Raw genomic sequence first — 18,261 nt, 5'->3', positions numbered from 1 at the left:
TCATTGCTTTTTGCAGGTAAATTCGTGCTTATCCTTTCTGACTTTGTTCAGCATCTTGTGCTATTCTTTCTTACTTGTCCTTAGGAGTTTGACCTGGTTTCCACTTTCTGTACATTTCCTTCTTGTGTTTCAGATCATTGAAGACTGTGTTGCTTAGCCAAGTTGATCTCTGACTACACTTCCTATCCTCCTTCTGTGTAGGATTGTTTGTGTTTGTGCCCTAATCATCATTTCTTTAAGGAACTGCCAACTCCACTGAATTCTTTCTGCTTTAGCCATGTTTCCCATGAGAACTTACCTTCCAGTTCCCAGGGTTTATTGGAGTGTTCTTGTATAGAGACCACTGGGTTTGGATTGGTCTTTCCTCTTGTTCCTCATGTGATAATATACATTATCACATCACAACTGCTCTCAACCAAATTACCTTTACCCTCATATTCCCAACCATCCTTCTTCTTGGTTGCTTAGCAGGCAGGCTCTTGGCAGAGTGCTGTTGAAGCACTTGGCAGGCTCTGACAGCTGCTGTAGACCATACGCAGGGAGTGGTTAAATGCTGCTCGTTATACCCGGAGACAGACACAGCACACTGCTTTGTAATGTGCAACTGGAGATGCTCACCTGAACATTCACAGGGAAACACTTGCATCTTTTAGCTGGGCTTTTAAGCAAACCAAAGACAAATACTACGTATACAGAGTGTTTCAGATGCTCCCCTGGGAAAGCATCTGTGTGGATGCAGAAACACTTTGCCTTGCCTTGAAGTCCAGGTAAGGAGAAGACAAAAACCTTTCCCCTATTTCCTTTGCAGACCTAGGCATAAAATTAAAACAATATCTCTTTGGACTGATCTTTCTTTGTCTGCATTTTTATTTGCTATTTACCATCACTCAGAGGAATGAGAAAGCTCCACTGAGTTTGTCTGGTGAGTAAAATTAGATTGTTAGCAGCTTTTCATGACGGTGTAGTCAAATCTCCACAAAGAGAAATTTCTTTGTCACAGAGTTGGTGGGGTTTTTTTGTTTTTGTTTTTGTTTTTGTTTTTTTTTTGTTTTTTTCATTTGTATACTTAGAAATTGCCACTGAATCCCTCAGGAAAAAAAAATGAGACATTATTTAGCTTTTGAAATCACACCATGATGAAGTGAATCGACAGGATTTTTTTGGCAGTCTATTTTTCATTGCTGTAGCTCTCATTTTTCATTGCTGTAGCTCTCCTCCGTTATGAACAGCGGAGTTTAACATACAGCTAAAAGTTGATGCTACAAGGATTCTGATGGCTGGAATAAAGAGATAGAGGCTTTCATTCACTTTCTGGCTTTGCTAAGGGTAATATGCATCTTGACTCTTCTCCTTTCAATACAGTTTGCAGCTGCATAGGATTTTGTCAGATTTCATGTGTTTAAGCAGAAATTTTCCATGCTAGATATCTTCCTCAGAATAATTCTTAAAATGCTTTGAGCAAAAAGTACAGGAAGTTTTGGAAACTCTTGGTGCTCTTTTTTCTCATTTTAAATGATTCCAGTGACCCTTCTGCTAAGAAGTTCAGGTACTTTGCAGGCTTTGGAAAAAAAACATTTGAAAAATAAGGTTAAGGGGGATTCCTCTTGTGTAGTCTCAGTGAAACCACCCGTTTTAAATAACAAGGCAAATGTGAGCAAGATTTTTGGGGGAAAGTGTTGGGGATCACTGGCAAAATAGATTCAAAGAATGAAATCAGCAGGAAGAAACTGTGCCTTGATGAGCAGTGTGAAAATTGATGTGGGAGGGAAAGGAAAATGTGTCAGTATAGTTTGGGAGATACTAAAATAGTTGGACGAGCTGAAGTGCACAGCCTGACACAGGCTGAGTACAGAGCTGAGAGCGAGAAGCAGTGAGGCGCGTGGGAGGCTTGGAAGAAGGAGAAACAGATCCGATGAGCTGGGCTCGGAAGTGTGGTTGGAGTGGGGGGCTGTGAGGCTGACTGAGGAGACTAAGGGAGGAGTCTGGCAGTGGGAGCCAGCAAAGAGCTGGCTTGTGCATGGGGAAGACTGAACTGCAGAATAGAGGTGAGATCTGATGGGCATTTGGGAAGCTGGAAAACAAGATTTGCTGGGCAAACCGACTAGGAATGATACGAGGATGGCTTTTGGAGGGGAGGTGAGGATTTACTGGAAACTGGGTTAAAATTTTACCTGAGGAGTGGAAGCAGGGACTGGGGAAGAAGAGGTCACACTTAGAGTGAGAGTTGAGAGAAAAGTACTGGTGTCCAGCAGGAGGGGAACTTGGTGTTGGAGCGCTGCTGGGGAGTGGGGTGCAAGGAGGTGGAACTGAGGGTAGCAGGAGTGGAAGACTCTGGGCAGGCCATGCTGATGGCGGGAGCAGGGGAAACAGGGACAAGCTGTGCTAGGGACCATTCTCCTCCAGTTGCCAGGAATGGCATCTTGCATGCCTGAGTCTCGCCATTTTGTTGCTGTCAACAGGTAAGTCTGATGAGCTTGGGTCTTGTCATTTTGATGCTGGGTTTGTTCAGAAGCTAGCAACCTGCTGCCACTATCTGTTATTCCATTAGAGCGAGTATCATAAGATCAATCAAGAGAGCTAAATAATTCACCATTGACAATGATTTGTTTGTGCATGTTTTTATGATGCCACATGAATACATTTTTTAATAGTTTTGCAACACTTGGTTTTTAAAGAAAAAAAAATATTCCAGACAACTTGACACAATTAGTTCACAGGATGGACAGGCTCTCGAGATGCTCTAGGACTGTGCAGTAGGATCCCCACTATTTACAGCACATGAGGGAAGGTGTGCAGTGGATCAGGCAAGAGGTTTTAGGATGAGAGTCTGGGTTCTTTGTCTCCCACAGTAATCCTATGTGGTGTGGGGCACCCACCTTTTCAGAGACTCTCATTGCCTGTCCATTCTCCATTTTCTGGATATTTGAGCAGGCTCTGGGAAACAGATTTGCAGATCACTTGAGTATTCATACCCGTAAGTGAATCAGCAAGACTATTTTGAACTTCGAGTGTACTGTAATGTTAAATACTCTGAAATGTCAGCTCTTTAGTTTCAATACTGCTGCCAAAAGCCAGTAGACACTTCATCTTATGCTCTCTGTGATCTAGTTCATGCACCATTTTAATCCTACTATTTCCTAACTTCTTAATATTTGATACTGTATGTGCCATGGTATGATGTAAAACCATATTTCATAAAACCAGATTTTAAACATAGCATTTCTGCTGAACAGCTTGTCCTGCAATACAGAGGAGACCAGAAAGGTAAGGAAAAATGGGCCTAGGTTCATGTAGGAACAGAGAAGAATGCATACGACACAGTCAGTAAGTGTCAGGATTTTCAGGCAAATAGGTTATTTCTGTAAAAGAGCGGGTACCAAAACACTGGTGTAAGGACTTGTACGTGATTCTTGTACAGGAGTCTTTGGAGGAGTATAAAAAAGAAAGAGTTGGAGGGAATGACAGTAGAGGTATGGTTTTGGACAAAATTATGTTGGATCCTGAAAATGAGGGTCAAAAGCTTTACTAGAATGGTAGAAAAGCTGAAGGAGATGGGAGCAAAAGGGATAATAATTTAAGTAGAGGCATTTTGTATGCACTGAAGTATAAAAAGAGAAAGAGAAATCACGGCTCTCATCAGTTATGGCAGAGGGGTACTAATGGAGAGAATACAAGGATATAACGAGGTGAACAGCAGCCAGGAGGCTTTCTGGGGGCTATGTGCTAAGCAACCGGAACTGTTACAGACAGTTCTGGCTATGCTGTTTGGTGTGCAATGGCAGGAATTAATGAATCAAGTTTACACAGGGAGGTGAAAAGCAGGAGGGAACAGAAAGGATCTAGGGTTGAGACAAGGTGGATAGACCTGAATGGCAAGGACAACATTGCTGTTACCAACAGTAACTGAGAAGAGAAATATGGGAAGGAACTGTCAGACACATGAAAAGCCAGAGACCTACTTATTAATATAAGGAGAAAAGCAGAGGGTTTTTGTAAGGCCCCATCTCCCATGAAACAAGCCTGGGAGGAGATAATTCATTGCCACCATGGCAGGCATGCATCATGTTCGAAGCTTTTCTTCCATACTCCGTTTTCTCCCTTTCTCCCTCCTTTCCAAGTTTCTACAGCTCATCTAGATTCCCTAAAAGAAAGTTGCGAAGGTTGCTCTCCTATGACTGGTTTTGCAGTGGTTTAAATGGCAGTTGATAGGTGCATGAGATTTTGAATCAAGCATTTAGACAAGAATGCCCTACACACATTACCAGGTAACCAAGCAGAGGGAGCAGACTTTGTTCTCATGTTGTCTGCAGGCCCCAAAGGCACTAACAGGGCACCGACTGTCCCTGCTCAGCCCCCTGAGGCTTCCCCCACCCTGCCCACAGCCCACAACCCCGTGTTAGCCCCCCGGGACCATCAGTCCCTGCCTCAGCGATGCCACAGCAGGGCTGATCTCCAGCTCATCATGGCCCAGCCAGCCTGGCTTACCCATGAGCCAATGTCACCATGGCTCTTCCTGAAGATCTGGTTTCTTGGCTGAATCTGGCCACCATCTCCAGGTCTTCACCGTTCAGGGGTGGTGATGGATCCAGGCAGACAAGGTCCCTACCACACCAGCGATGTGGTTATTGCACTTGGCTCCCCATCCTAAAGGGAAGAGCTATCTCGCATGATGGGAAATGGCCATACTTACAAAATCAAAAGCCCATGGCCTTCTGGCTGCAACTGCAGGAAAGCAAACAGAGACAAGTTTGATCATATAGTAAGGGTTGAGTTCCAGTGCATGAACGACTGCAGTGCATTTAGTCTCATTTCTCTTTAAACATCTGTGGTAATTTATTTGATAGTTTTGCATGTTCCTTTCTCTACTAATTTCCTTTAATTTGTTCTTCTCCATCTTTACTTCACTGACTTATACTTTGCATCTTTTCCACTCCCATTCTCACTCTCCCTTTCCCACAGCATCACTTTAGCAGGCTACACAGCCTTTGTATTTCCCATGGCTCCAACTCTGCCACTTTTCCTCAGGCTGCTGCTCCTTGCCTCTCTGGGAGTTTTTCTGTCAGATTCTGTGCTGCTTTTTTCCATGTACTCTTTTTTTTTCCTCCTCACTTTGGTTCTTTTCATCCCCAAATTGGCTCTTCCTTTTGCTTGCTCTTTTGTGAGCTGGCTGGTAACAGTTTTAGCACACTGGCAGCCTAGCTGATGTTGGCATCCCTGAAAAGGAGGATTTTAAGGAGTGATTTTTAGGTGAAAAATGTAATAGCTTTGTAGGTGCTTCAGGAACGTCTTCCAAAAAGGGGGGCAGCAGAGGAGAAATTAGAAGCTATTTGTTTGCTAGCAGGAGCTAATGGTAGCAGGGGCTAAGCAATATGGCTGATCAGAAAGTAATGTTGAGCTTTTAATACTGCATGAGAAATAACAGGTAAAGAAAGCCTTGGAAGGCAAGACAGGGAGATGACATGGGATGAAATAGAGAAGGAGAAGCTAAAAGACAGGCATAAGAAGGTGGTGTAACGAGAATAACAAGGAGTTTAATGATGGCAACTGCAGTTGCTGAGACCAGAAAGAAATCTGATGCAGTAATGGAGGGCTGGGATGACCACTGCAGAGAACAAGAGTTTTAGCTTGTGCCTGCATTGGAAATTGAGACTTTGTACCCACCTCACTGCTATGAAGTGTGCTTTTCTGTAGGACACCCCTGTCAGCCTCCTCCTCAGTAGCCCCAAGTCTAGCTCATATGTTGTCTCCCTACTGAGCTTGTACCCATTCTCACATAGCACCTTTCAGCCTTTGCTGCTGCAAGTGACACAATGTCAGATCCTGGCTCTTGTCAAAATTTCCCAGATTAGATGGTTCTTCTGGCCCTTGGCTTTCTGCAGCCTGCTGGATGGTCCTCATCCACTAACGATTTTCCACTTCATGGAGCAGGCCAGCCTGCCTGCTGAGACTCCATTCTCTGGGGTCTCCCTCCCTCCTGTCCATCTATAGTGAGTTGTACAGGAACAAGGGGGCTGCAGATTTGGATGATGCGCTTCTACAGGCGCAATTCACCCTGATAGACCAGCACGCTCAGAAACTGCGCCCAGCAAAGCTTGTTTTTCCTGTTCGTTACTTATTCTGGCTGTTGCTGGGGGGTTTCTATACGTCATCCTCTCCTCACCTTCTATGTACTCATGAACATATCAGTATGCATGTATTTGCAGTTGTCTTTTTGAAGGGATTAAGAAGGCTTAAGTACAGAATGGGGCTCAGCAACTGAGAATGTTATCTATTTCCAGAGATTTTTCCCTACCTTCCACTGAGCTGCCCTACTGGTACCTTTTTTAACTTCTGTTTTCAAATGTATCAGGAACACAAATAAGTATTGTTGTAATTTCATTCTTTTAATCTGGAAAGTCCCACTTATCGTTAAGTAGGGTGCAGAGGATCACCCCATATGCTCAGCTGTGACCAAGGTCTGTCTTTGCGAAAAATTAGCTTGAGACACACCTTTGTAAGTTTATCACCAAGAGACTTTAAATCCTTATCAACCTACTTAGTTAGTTTACTTGGAGCAAATAATATACCAATGCAACTGATATTAATGTGTTTCTGAACTACACGTATGTGTGTGTACATATATGCACACATGCATATAGTTCAGAAATATACATACACACACACGAGTGTGTGTATACATATTTCTGTACTTGGGTAATAGGTGCCAAATATGAAGACTTAACATTATTCAACATTTACAGTTACAGGATTTCTAGCTGTTTATAAAAGTATCAAAATATTGTTTTTTCAGACTGATTTTTTAAATACTTTGGTAAAAACTGAAGACTTGTCAATTGCAATGGTTCAGCAGTTCCAGGAAAAGGATTAGGGAATGCTATAGCATGAGTCATTGTTTTAGCAGGTTAAAGGCAGAACGATGTACCAGTGATACCTGTTAAAGGCAACACAACCTACTCCTTCAGTGCCTGTGCTAAGGATAAACCTCCATGAGAACTTCAATCTGAGTGTGATGTGCTAGTCATGACTTTATCATTAAAAATCTTTGGACTGTCTAAATATTTCCTAATTAAAAGAGTACAAGAGACTCTATATCACACTCTGTTTTGGTCAGGGGAAAAGGAACTCATTACAAAACCGAAGTTGGTGGCTGCATAAGTGTGAGCGGTTGTGGTGTGGCCACATATGCTGCTAACAGAGGTATGGGATGGTTGCAGATAGCTTACTATCACAAATGGAAAGCAAGTATGAGATAAAGGAACTAAGAGAAAGCAATTTAACAGAAAAAAAATGTCTGATAACGCAAGCATATGGCAATTTGTGAGAGCCCTGCAAAAGTACAATCTCATCATTGAGACAGAGAGCTCTTCTGGGTCAACTGATCTAGCCTGACACACAAGGGATGTGCAAGTAGGTTGCCAGCCACTCCTCTGTACCCAGTGTAGCGTATAGAACAGGGGGATGTTGAAAGTAATTAAAAGCAGAAAATTGTCATAAATTTCTTGAAGGAAACAGAAGGATGGAAAGAACATTTCATGGTCAGCAAACTTGAGAACAAAGATATGAACAAAATGATACAACTGTTTTTTTGGTTTTGTTATGAGAAGTGTCTATGTCAGGAAGAGAAGAATCTTAACAATGGGTTAGTAGAGGGAGATGGTAGAATTACCAGTAGCACAAAAGTGGCTGGAATTCAATAATTATTTATCATTTCATGAGGGCTTCAGACCTTTTTTCCTTCTCACATGCATACAAGATGACTGGCATTGCTTTCTCCAATAATCTGTTCCTCATTTTGCATTTTTCCCCTCTTTTTAATTTCCAGGTGACTTGTCCCTCTTCTGGCAAAATGGGTCTCAGAATTTTCTTTTTTCCTATTCCTCAGATTGCTCTTAGATGATTTTCATCGTTGGAGACCTTGCATTATACAGAACTTCGTATTGGGATCTTCCGTCAGGAAACGTCTTTGGAAAAAGCATTCAGACCTTACCTTCAGGTAGCTTCTCCAAATTGTCATGTTGACCTCACTTGTTGATGGGTGGTTTTAGCTCTTACAGCCAGTTTGCACTTTGAAGTTTTCTAAGGAGCTCATTCTATCCCTCCTTATGGTCTGACCCTTCTCCTGAATTAAAATAAGGATTCTTTTGCTTCCACAAATATGCAAATATCTTAGAAGAAGAGTTGTCTCCTGTGTTTGACTAGCTCATAATTAGCTTCTTTCCCTCAAGGAGGCAAGTCTCCTCCATTTCCCTCTCATGACTCATTGACAAGTTTCAACATGAAATGTGTCTTATGACAGCCCTTTTATTCTGTACAGTAATTTAATTAACATATATATATGATACAAGTATCTAAATAGGGTAAATTAGTCTACTTTATTTTCTGATTCCTGAGACACGTATGATAACAATAATGACCCGAGGCAACAACATTTAAGGTAAATGAAGCCCAGCCTTTTTCTCCTAAGCACACTCTAACAAGGAGTCCCTGTACAGAATTATTTAGTGTCATATTTATTTTAATTTCTACACAGTATGAAATTGTGTCTTCAAACCACTTCTGAACAAGAATAAAAAGAGATCACTCAATCTTGGACCTCGTGAGATCAATGAACAATCTGACTGACTTCAGCTGACCTTGAAAACAGCCTTTGATGTGTTAGAAGTCAATAGATTACACAGTGAAGAGAATTGACATGCAGTGAAGAAAGGGTTAAAGGCCAAAAAGAAATCCATATTTTTTCTTGTGGCCTTTCTAATAGTCTTACATAGCCAAGAAAATGCAAAAATATTGGCTAAGTGCCATCACGTGTAAAAATACTGCCTTCATTTGAATAAGTGTTGTAACAGTTTAATGTAAACACAAGTACATTGTTAATATATGCGACTGCAGATTTGTTCATAATGATGTTTACAGGTCAGAGACAGTGAATAGTCACCCCTCTCCATTTCTCAGGGCATGCCAACACTAAGAGATTTAATAATTAGTAATGTTGTTAACTATATGAGTTTCAAAATATTCTGGTAAAGACGCGATATAATAATCACCTGTCAGCCCCGACAGGAAGAAGCCTTTTGTGCAAGTACATTTTCAGCAATTTGACAAGTGCTTCCTCTACTGCTGTCTCAGAACACACAGGAAACCAGATTCCGTTATGGCAGCTGGGGTTTACGTACATCCACACTGAGGAGGGGGTGGGAGGCACCACAAATAACGTCCAGAGTGGTCCTGTTGCATCTTTGTAACAACAAAACAAAACAAATTGAAGTTACGTCTTCAAGAAATCCAGGCAATGATGTTTTTATTGCCAGCAGGTTCAGGGTGAAAAACTGAAAAGCAGAAAAGGAAGACAGCCTTGCTTGACTTTTTTGATGGTGCAGACTTCATGAGAGAGGAATAGAATGTAATATTTGCCAGAAGTTATAGTTTTGCACTTAATTTTGCCACTTCAAATAAGAAGTGATGAAAAGCACGCTGATGAAGAGCTTTCTAATGGGTGCAACACAGTAAGATTGCACAGAGGACTTGCAGAGCTCTCTCCGGGAAGGGCAAGGTAACAGACCAAGTGAGCACGGAAGAGGGAATATATTGACTGTTTGACTGCGTTGGCCTTTTATCTATGAATATGGAAAACCTCCTCTTCTGTTATTTCCTCTGCTAGTTCGGTATTTTTCCTGCCATAGTGAACTATTTTGGGGCTCTTATGCCGCAACAGCAATGGCACTGTAGTGTCTTTGTGAGAGAAAGAATGGGAGAATTAGTTTATTGTTAGTAGTTAGGATTCTCTGCTGGAATGTGGAAGAGTTCCTTCTGCAGTGAATATTGATTTATTTGTACAAAGTGGAAAGCTTCAGGGCAAGAGATGGGGAGAGTCTCATACAGAATACATCATAGGCTTGTGGATAAGCCTGTTGCAGGTTACAGAAAACTTTGTACTCCCAGACTCCAACAAGTAAGGTTATTTAAAAAAAAAAAATACATCTCTGTAATCCTAAATGAGGCAATGTTACACAATGTGCAGGGACAGAGAGTTTGCTTGGCAGGGAAACACCAGCTTTAAATGAGGAGAAGAAAGGAGTATTTGCTCATACACAGTTAATTGTTCTGAGAAAGGTGAGAATTTTGTAATACTTTGAAATGGTCATATTATTTGTCTGTTTGGTTTAACAGTGTAATTGTGGTGAGTCTTTTTCATAGGAGAATTTTTACTCATTAGCAAAGCCTGGTTTTATAGGGCTTGAAAGGTCTTTCTGCTATGGTAAATTCTGTAGTTCATGTTATCTTTGTTATATCAGTCATACAAAATCTAATTTGTATTATCTTTCCTTGTTGACAGAAAGGCAGATTTCCACTTCAGACATCACATCATACTCCTTCCTGTGAAAATAATATGAACCAGAAGGTGTTAGTTTTCCTTCTTCCCAATTTTATTTTTGGGATATTTCTTTTTGGGTTTTTCTGTAAGAGACAAAAAAACTTAACAGGTGAGTAAAGAATTTACCAACAGAAAGATTTTATGTTTCCTAAAACCAGAGACACCTTTCCCAAATGTGTTAGAAAGTAACTGTGGAGCCTAAATGATAAACAATACTACGAAGATGTCACTGTGATAACTATCTTAGCAATGTATGAGAGGAAGAGCCCTACCAAAAACAGTTGACATTAGAAGTGTCAGAACATCGATCCTGCTTAGAATAATATTGCAAATATGTTGAAAGTCTTCATTTTAACAAACTTTTCACTAAGCAGGATAGCTTATTGCATGTTTGCCATAGTGGAGTCTGGTGACAATAAACAAAAAATTCATGTTTGTATCTTCATTAATTTTTATATGCAGGGAGATAGACTGAGTGATATGATTGTCACAAGGAAAGAGACTTACATAAGTCTATTTCACACTAATTGTTTAAATTTCTTCCTTGGTTGCAGGTGCTTTTCCTGATCCCACTGAAGATTGGCTGGCAATTCAAAATGATCGCAAAAGCACAGTGGCTTCTGTCTGCATGAAGAACAACCTTCTTAAATCAAGAGGCAAATTGGATTCACATGTTGCAAACCAGCTCTTTGTGGAGCACAAACATAAATTCATCTACTGTGAGGTGCCCAAGGTAGGCTGCTCCAACTGGAAGAGAACTATTTTTCTTCTCCAAGCAGACTTGAATGCAGAAGCTTCTGAAATTGAGCATGACCACATCCACCAAACCTCACTGATCAAAAAGCTGGTGACTTACCCTCCTGCCATACAAAATGATTTTTTGAACAATTACACCAAAGTGATGTTCACCAGACATCCCTTGGAACGGCTCGTTTCAGCTTACAGAGACAAACTTCTGCACTCTGAGCCGTTCTACAGTATCACTGTCGCTAATGAGATTAGGGCAATGTTCAGGAAAACCAAAAATTCTTCTGAAAAAGTGAGTTTCCAGGAGTTTGTCAACTTCATTATAGCAAAACCACCAAATACTCTTGACATTCACTGGAAACCAATGTTTCTGCTCTGTGATCCTTGCAACATTCACTATGATGTCCTGGGTAAGTATGAAACCCTCGGGTTAGATTCTGAGCATGTTCTGAAGGTCATTGGAGCACCAGAGAGCCTGCACTACCCCAGCTTGAAGAGGTATGGCTCAGAGAAACGAACTAATGGTGATATCACCTTGGAGTATCTCAGACAATTGAACTCAGAACAAATTGAGAAGATAAAAAAATTGTATCAAATGGATTTTTTCTTGTTCAACTATACTATGAAATATGAGGATTATTTTTCCCGGAATGACTAAAGTAGGTTAAACAAAGAACAGTCTCCTTTGTACAAAATGGGCTGAACTTGTCCTCACAGGTGCTTGAGAGATGGGTTGGTGACTAACTGTTGCTGAGATTTTACTGGCATTTGGAGATACGGTTTATCACCCGAAGCACTCTTGTAACAAATCCCTGCCATGATCTGTTGTACAGTACTTTACCTATATGAAATTATTGTCTTCCTGTTGATGATTAATGGCATATGTTTGTTTCATGAAGGCTGTATATAAAAGATCAATTTTTATCTGTTTATAAAAGATAGTCTGTTGATAAGAGGTAGGGGAAGGATAAAGAATGTTGGTTTTCACAATGAATATTTTTAGAACACCTTTTTAAATATAAATTATTTTAATTTTTTTTATTAGAAAAAGACCTACAAAGCAATAAATAATCTGCTTTAGAGTCAAACCACTCTTTGTCTGCAAGAGCCTCAATCCTGAATCCTGTAGGAAAGGAACAAATAACTTCAGACGCTTGAAGCTGCATTACACAGAGCTTAATGCCTGATTATATTCCTCTCTAGCAGCATGCTCACCACAGCCCACCAGCCTCATCCCTCAAGCAGTATAGTTGGCAGCAATCCAGCCAGGGTTTCCCTTATATCTCTTCAAAATCTTCTGATGAGCTCATCTAGTGTTCACGGTGGCTTTGCAAACTCTTTTCACCACCTTTGTGAGCCTTATGGTCTGATTTAAGAGGGAAGGTCTGAAAAATGTATCTTCTTTTAGAGAAGTAGTTAGAGCTGTATAACGGAGGTGGTGCAGGATCTAAAATCTCAGTGTAAGGGTGACTCTTACCTATTTTCCAAAAGCACTCACCACCCAGTCAACTGACTTGCCAGTCAGCACGGGGGGAAATTTTTGGAGCTTTCCCTGTTTGTGCCTGCTGGAGCCCATGAGCCCTTGGGACATACCTGAGCATGGTAGTTTGGTGGATCTGGGTAACCTCAGATAATACAGTTATTCTACTTTTTACTTTCTCACCTCACAGGAGATTGAGTGCAAATAAATTGTAGAATTATGGCGAGGAGAGCAAAGAAGCATGTGGGAGAAACAATTCAAACCATTATCCACTTCTTATATTCCCAAGTGGCTTTAGTTTTAGATCCCTGAGGGGTCTATAACTTCTACTATATTAACTACAAGACTTGCCCCATTTTTTTTTTCTAAATCTATTGCTTAGTAACACTGAAAATTAATTTCTTAACATATTAATTGTAGAAAGCTTTAGAAATTAATCAGGAGTATTAGCACTACCTTTAGGGGATGTCAGTCTCTCAGGAGCTAACTTGAAAATCTCTCAAATGCACTTAGTTCCTACCAGCTATATCTGCAAATGTACAAAGGCTGGCAGGCTAGTCTTGGATCCAAAGCTGGCTCACAGCTTCTCATTACACAAAAAAAGGACGGGGATGAACTTAATCACACTGCATCCACCAATCTGTGTAGCCATTGCTGCCAGCAGCTTGGCCAAGGGAGAGGGAAAAGGAAACTGAGAAAAATGGGTGCTTGCCTTGGGAGCAGGGGCAGAGGTGGCGTGGTGTGGTATGTGGCTTGGAGCTCGGGGCCTGGGGTGGATTAGAAGGGATAGAGGGTGCCGTAATTCATTTTCTGATCTATTGTTATGTGCCTGTGATGTGACCATTGATATGTTTCATTTCTAATTACCCTAATAAACTGCAGTGAGTTAACACATTAATCTATTTGTTCATCCTTCTCAATAACATCTGTTTTTAAAAAAAAGACTCCGAGCTATTCCATCAAATCATAACATAGGGCACACACTATTAGCCAACTATAAATACAAAGCCATTTGGCTCTGGTACATTAGTATAAAGCTGTCTCACAGGACTTTTAAAGAATTGAAATAATTAGCAAATACTAATGAGCGTTCCAGTTTGGAAAAAAAGATGGAGCTAAGCGAGGAAAGGAAGAGAAACAAAAAATCTTGCGAAGTCAAGCTTGTAGCTTTCCTACAAGTCTTCCTATTAACAATAGGGAGAATTTTTATGGGAGAATTCTCCCATTCTCACGAATATCCACACACACATCCTTTCAGGATAGGTATCCACAAACCTGACATCATACTTTCTTCGTGAAAGTATAACAGATGTGATAGTTTATCAGAGTTTGTCAGCAATGGAGACCATGTCACTAGTTGTTCCTTGAAACAGACGGTTCCTCCCTGTAAAAGCAATGATTCTGCCTGTAAGCAGTCCTAATTTTTCATACAGTTTTGAATGTGAGTCTTAACTGCTAAACTGTGATTAGTGGCTTCTTGTTCAGAGAACTTCCCAAAGCAGGACAACTGTGAACAGAATAAAAGGTGAAGCTGTTCTTTCACAGAAGAACAGCGCGAGCAATGAAATTTTGAGTGTTCACTGCTCCACAGAATTATCCTCTGACCAAGGGGAAGAAGAGGAACGACCACCTGTGCAAGTCATCGCATACCAACAAAACTGCAGCTCTCACAGCTCACAGCTACATAGTGATTCTATTTCTGCATTCAGACTGGTCAAAAGCTTTAAGCTCTACAATCTCCATTGTTCTTGGCTTGTCTGTCATAGAGGTACAACAAGAAAAGGAAAAAGGAAACAGGAAAAGGAAAAGACACTAATGCTCTGTGCTTCTGGTGTAGGCCTCGCATGATTTCTCCCTGTCACAGCACTTCTTGTCTCCCTTCCTTCCAGAGTTATACGCTGGGCCATGCTTTAGTATAGAACAAAAGGTTACTAAATTATATAACTTACATAAATTAATGTAAAAAAAAAAATCAAAACAAGCAGAGAATCTACCTGATAGAAGAGTCTGAAATTTCAGGAAGTCATCTTGGAAGTTTTGACCGGGTATCAAATATACACAGGTATGCAGTTAAAATGCTGCTTCTAGTAAGAACTATTTTTAAAGAAAAAGCTCAAGTGATCATAAATTCCAGCCAGCACACTGAGACTAAAATTCCAACGAATCAGCAGATTAAAAATGAGTGATACATCACAGGATCAAGTCTGTGAAAAGGAATCGGCTCGACACCATTTCAGCACTACCCATGTACGCCTCGTCTTTGCTCACAACTGCTAGAACACTTTCTTTATACCTCCAGGATCCTTCTTGTAGCTTCTTCTGGAGATGTACCAAAGCTTAGTGAGATGAAAGGGCTTTCTCAAAAAGCTCCATCATCCCAGCCTGTAGAGACATTGTTAATGAGATTATACGTCATTTGTGGTGTCCCACCAAAGGTACAACAGTTCAGCCATTACTGGAGCTCAGAGGAGAACTCACCACGAGTACCCAAAGCCAGGTAGGTATACTCCAGTTTATGTTTCTATGATTTAGCAGAAGTATGGGGAAAGCCTTCTACCTACAAATCCATAACTAATGTGCCGGCTTCCACCTCACTTGATTGGATCATCCCCCTTTTTTTCCCCAGATCCCTTCTTCAGTATTCACCTCACCTGCATCTATGGACTCCTGCTGAGTTCCCACCATTAGAGGCCACCAAACAGGTGCTGCAGACACTGACTTATTCAGGCAGAGGCTGTTGCCAGGTGCATGTTGCTGGATGCATTGCAACTATTGTAAGAAGGCTTTTTGTGTGAGAAAGTTGTTCAAGCACCTGCTTCACGAGTGAGATATTACTACAAGGTGAGATGTGAATATAATGTGAAGGGCATTTTGAAGGCATTTTCCTCCCTGAAAAATAAACTCATTTTCCATTCAGAGAGATTTAGTGGCTAAGGGAGAAAGCTAATTTTGGGACCACCAGCATCAAGTCTCAGAGGCCTCTATTAACTATAAACCAAGAGACAGGAAACTCTCTCTCGTGAGGGGCCATCATTCTCTGCAGGGTTACATTTCATTTACCCCCAAACATTTGTTAAGGTTTGTCTCCAGGGGTGCCTACATGGCAAAGGAGTCCCTTGAGACTTCTCACTTTTGATAAGCGTGGAAAAGCAGAGTGATGAGTTAGGAGAGAATCCACCTGACATCTGAACATTAAACAATTGATTCTGGGTCCATCCTGTTCCAGAAAGACAGCACAGGGAAGAAACAAAAACAGGGGGAATATCAATCAAGTTAATATAAACAAATTATTATCCTGAAGATTTTTGGTATTCAGTATCTGAGTCATACATTTTTTGGTCTTTGTTTATTAGGTTCCTATCTGGACAGCTGAGATTATGGTTTTGGCTGTTTTAGGGTCTTGCTGCACAGTAACTGTTGCTACAGATAGAGCCCTTTAGGTTTTGTAACTTTAAACCAAGGGTCACAGTGATGCTTTTATTTGTAGTAATACTCTTTGTTGCTGTGCAGAGCCAGACACCCACTTAGCTGTATACTGTGTCAGAGTTTGGATTTGTTCCCTAAGTTCCCGTTGCTGTGGTTTACACGCCGCGGGACTCTCAGGAGTACCCTGCCTCGCTGCTGGCAGCTGACTGTGCGCTACGTGTTCAGCATTTGTTACAGCCTCTGCCAAGGCTTTTCATTCTACTTAGGTTTTGTAAGTTTGTTTGTATATCTGAAACAGATTTGGCCTTCCTATTTTGCAAACTGTGGGTTTAGTTGACGAGAATATTTCGTCTCTCAAATTGTAACAATATACATTAAAAATAGCTCTCAAATAGCTGGTTTAACCAGTTATTAAATACATAAACCTCTAAATTCTTTATATGAATTGAAGTCTTGCAGCCTTAGAAAAGACCATGTATTGCAATTCCTGTTCACTTTTCTTTATTTTTCTTTATTTGTGTTCTAATAAGCCTTGAATTTTGCGAGTTTAGAATTTTTTTTCTGTCTTTCAGACCAGCACACTGTATAAATATTTCCTGCTCTCTCCCTCAGGATAAGGCATAGACAATGTGTGCATCACTATCTGAAAGCAAGGAAGGGATGTCCTGTTTGGTTATTGGTAATATTTTACAGGGCTGTGCTGCAGTGCTTCATGTTCCTATCTGACTATGGAGACTTCCACAAGACACTCCTCCAAGGTGGGAGACACATGAACTTTGAAAAGCATGGCAATGCTTTTTGGTACACGTATGCATTACCAAACTGATTTGGTATGCTTACACAGCTTTACATCAACTGTCAGAGGAGTGAATATTGGCTACAGCCATGTATGAGGAGTGCTTTCCACATTTGAATTAAGCTAAAGAGGACTTTAGGTCAAAATTTTTCACTTCCAGGGTTAATGCTGTAGTCTGAAAAGAAAAATAGGATTTAATTGCAGTGGCTGTTGAGTTTTGGGAAAAACCACGGTTCTTTATCCATGGGACAGGTGTATCCTGTGCACATTGACCAGCAAGAATTCATCAAGGGCTGTGCGCTCAGGATTGTCCAGCCTGGAGATTTCGAGTGGTCATAGGCAAAAGAGAATACAGATCTTGGAAAGTACCACAGCAGTAATTCAAGCAGCTATAAGAATATATTCATGAAATGCTTGGCTCCAACAGCATAGATGAGAGATTAGAACTGCACTTCTGACCTTTATTGCTTACCTACTAAGTATAACGATGGTGTTTTCCTCTCTTCTTGAGAAATGAAGTGTCCACAACACCTTGCACCTGGAAGAGGAGAACTCGGAAGTCTGAGTTGAAGCCTCTTCCCGAGGTGTGCAAGAACCTTTGGGACACCAATGAAGGTTAGAAATTAAGTGGAACAAGAAGCCTGGGGACTGCAGCCCAACACTACTGCACCTTGAAGTGGGACCAATCACAATAAACACTGGTTCATAAAGGACTCCTTGTCTCTTAAATTCTGCTCTGTAATTAAGCTTACGTTCATCCGACCTACCCCGTTAAAAGGTCTGGGATGCCAGATGCACAATACTTTTTTTTTACACAGATACTCTACCTTTTCTAGAAAAATTTTTAGTGGAATTCCTGTAGGTGTTGAAATTACCGTCCAGTACTTTTCCACTGATATGTGTAATTGTTAATTCTCCTGCAAATAAATCTCCTAGACATTTTAGAAAATGAACCTGAAGGGGTCCTCAAGAGACTCTCTGTTCCCTGATTTGTTACCTCTCATTTGCTGGCTCAAGGCACCAGAGTCCACTAAACTTCCAGATTTTAACTCAGGGCCCTGCCCACAATGCCAGCTGCTGCCTGCAACTGCCCAACAAAGCTCATCAGCAAACAGCTTAGCAAGCCATGTTTTTTTCAGGCTTTGCACGTTGGTTGCCTTTCACAGAACTTCTGTTCATCTTTGCTGCTCTCCTTTGAATTCTTTCCAGTTCCTGGCGGTCTCCACCTCTACTGAAGCATGATGCCCAAAGCTGGGTGCAATCCTGTGACTTTACAAGTGCTGCACACATTGAAAGCATGAACTCAGGTATGTCACCTATGACATTCCCATTTGTACTACGAATTCAATGTCACCCTTGTACTCGAGCATTACCTTTTGCGTTTTTAAGACTGAATCACGATCCTGCATTCAAACATCCCAGGACATCAATTGTAATTCA

General features: G+C 41.0%; 1 protein-coding gene across 4 annotated transcripts; it reads left to right on the top strand.

Moving 5' to 3' along the window:
• The first annotated feature begins 666 nt into the window (after positions 1 to 666).
• LOC147600556 (carbohydrate sulfotransferase 9-like) lies at positions 667 to 13,301 on the top strand. 4 transcript variants are annotated; one of them, XM_086749253.1, is made up of 4 exons: positions 667 to 767; positions 7,883 to 7,993; positions 10,334 to 10,481; positions 10,927 to 13,301. In XM_086749253.1, exons 3-4 carry the CDS (start codon positions 10,388 to 10,390, stop codon positions 11,775 to 11,777), a joined length of 945 nt encoding a protein of 314 aa, XP_086605379.1. In that variant the 5' UTR covers positions 667 to 767; positions 7,883 to 7,993; positions 10,334 to 10,387; the 3' UTR covers positions 11,778 to 13,301. The 4 variants fall into 4 exon arrangements, with proteins under 4 accessions (XP_086605379.1, XP_086605380.1, XP_086605381.1 ...); XM_086749254.1 differs by lacking the exon at positions 667 to 767 and adding an exon at positions 1,965 to 2,045; XM_086749255.1 differs by lacking the exon at positions 667 to 767 and adding an exon at positions 2,387 to 2,459.
• Positions 13,302 to 18,261: the final 4,960 nt, after the last annotated feature.

This window comes from Chlamydotis macqueenii, chromosome 5 (assembly GCF_036417535.1).
Source record: "Chlamydotis macqueenii isolate bChlMac1 chromosome 5, bChlMac1.mat, whole genome shotgun sequence".
NCBI lineage: Eukaryota > Metazoa > Chordata > Aves > Otidiformes > Otididae > Chlamydotis > Chlamydotis macqueenii.
This window is presented reverse-complemented; position numbering and strand designations above follow the sequence as displayed.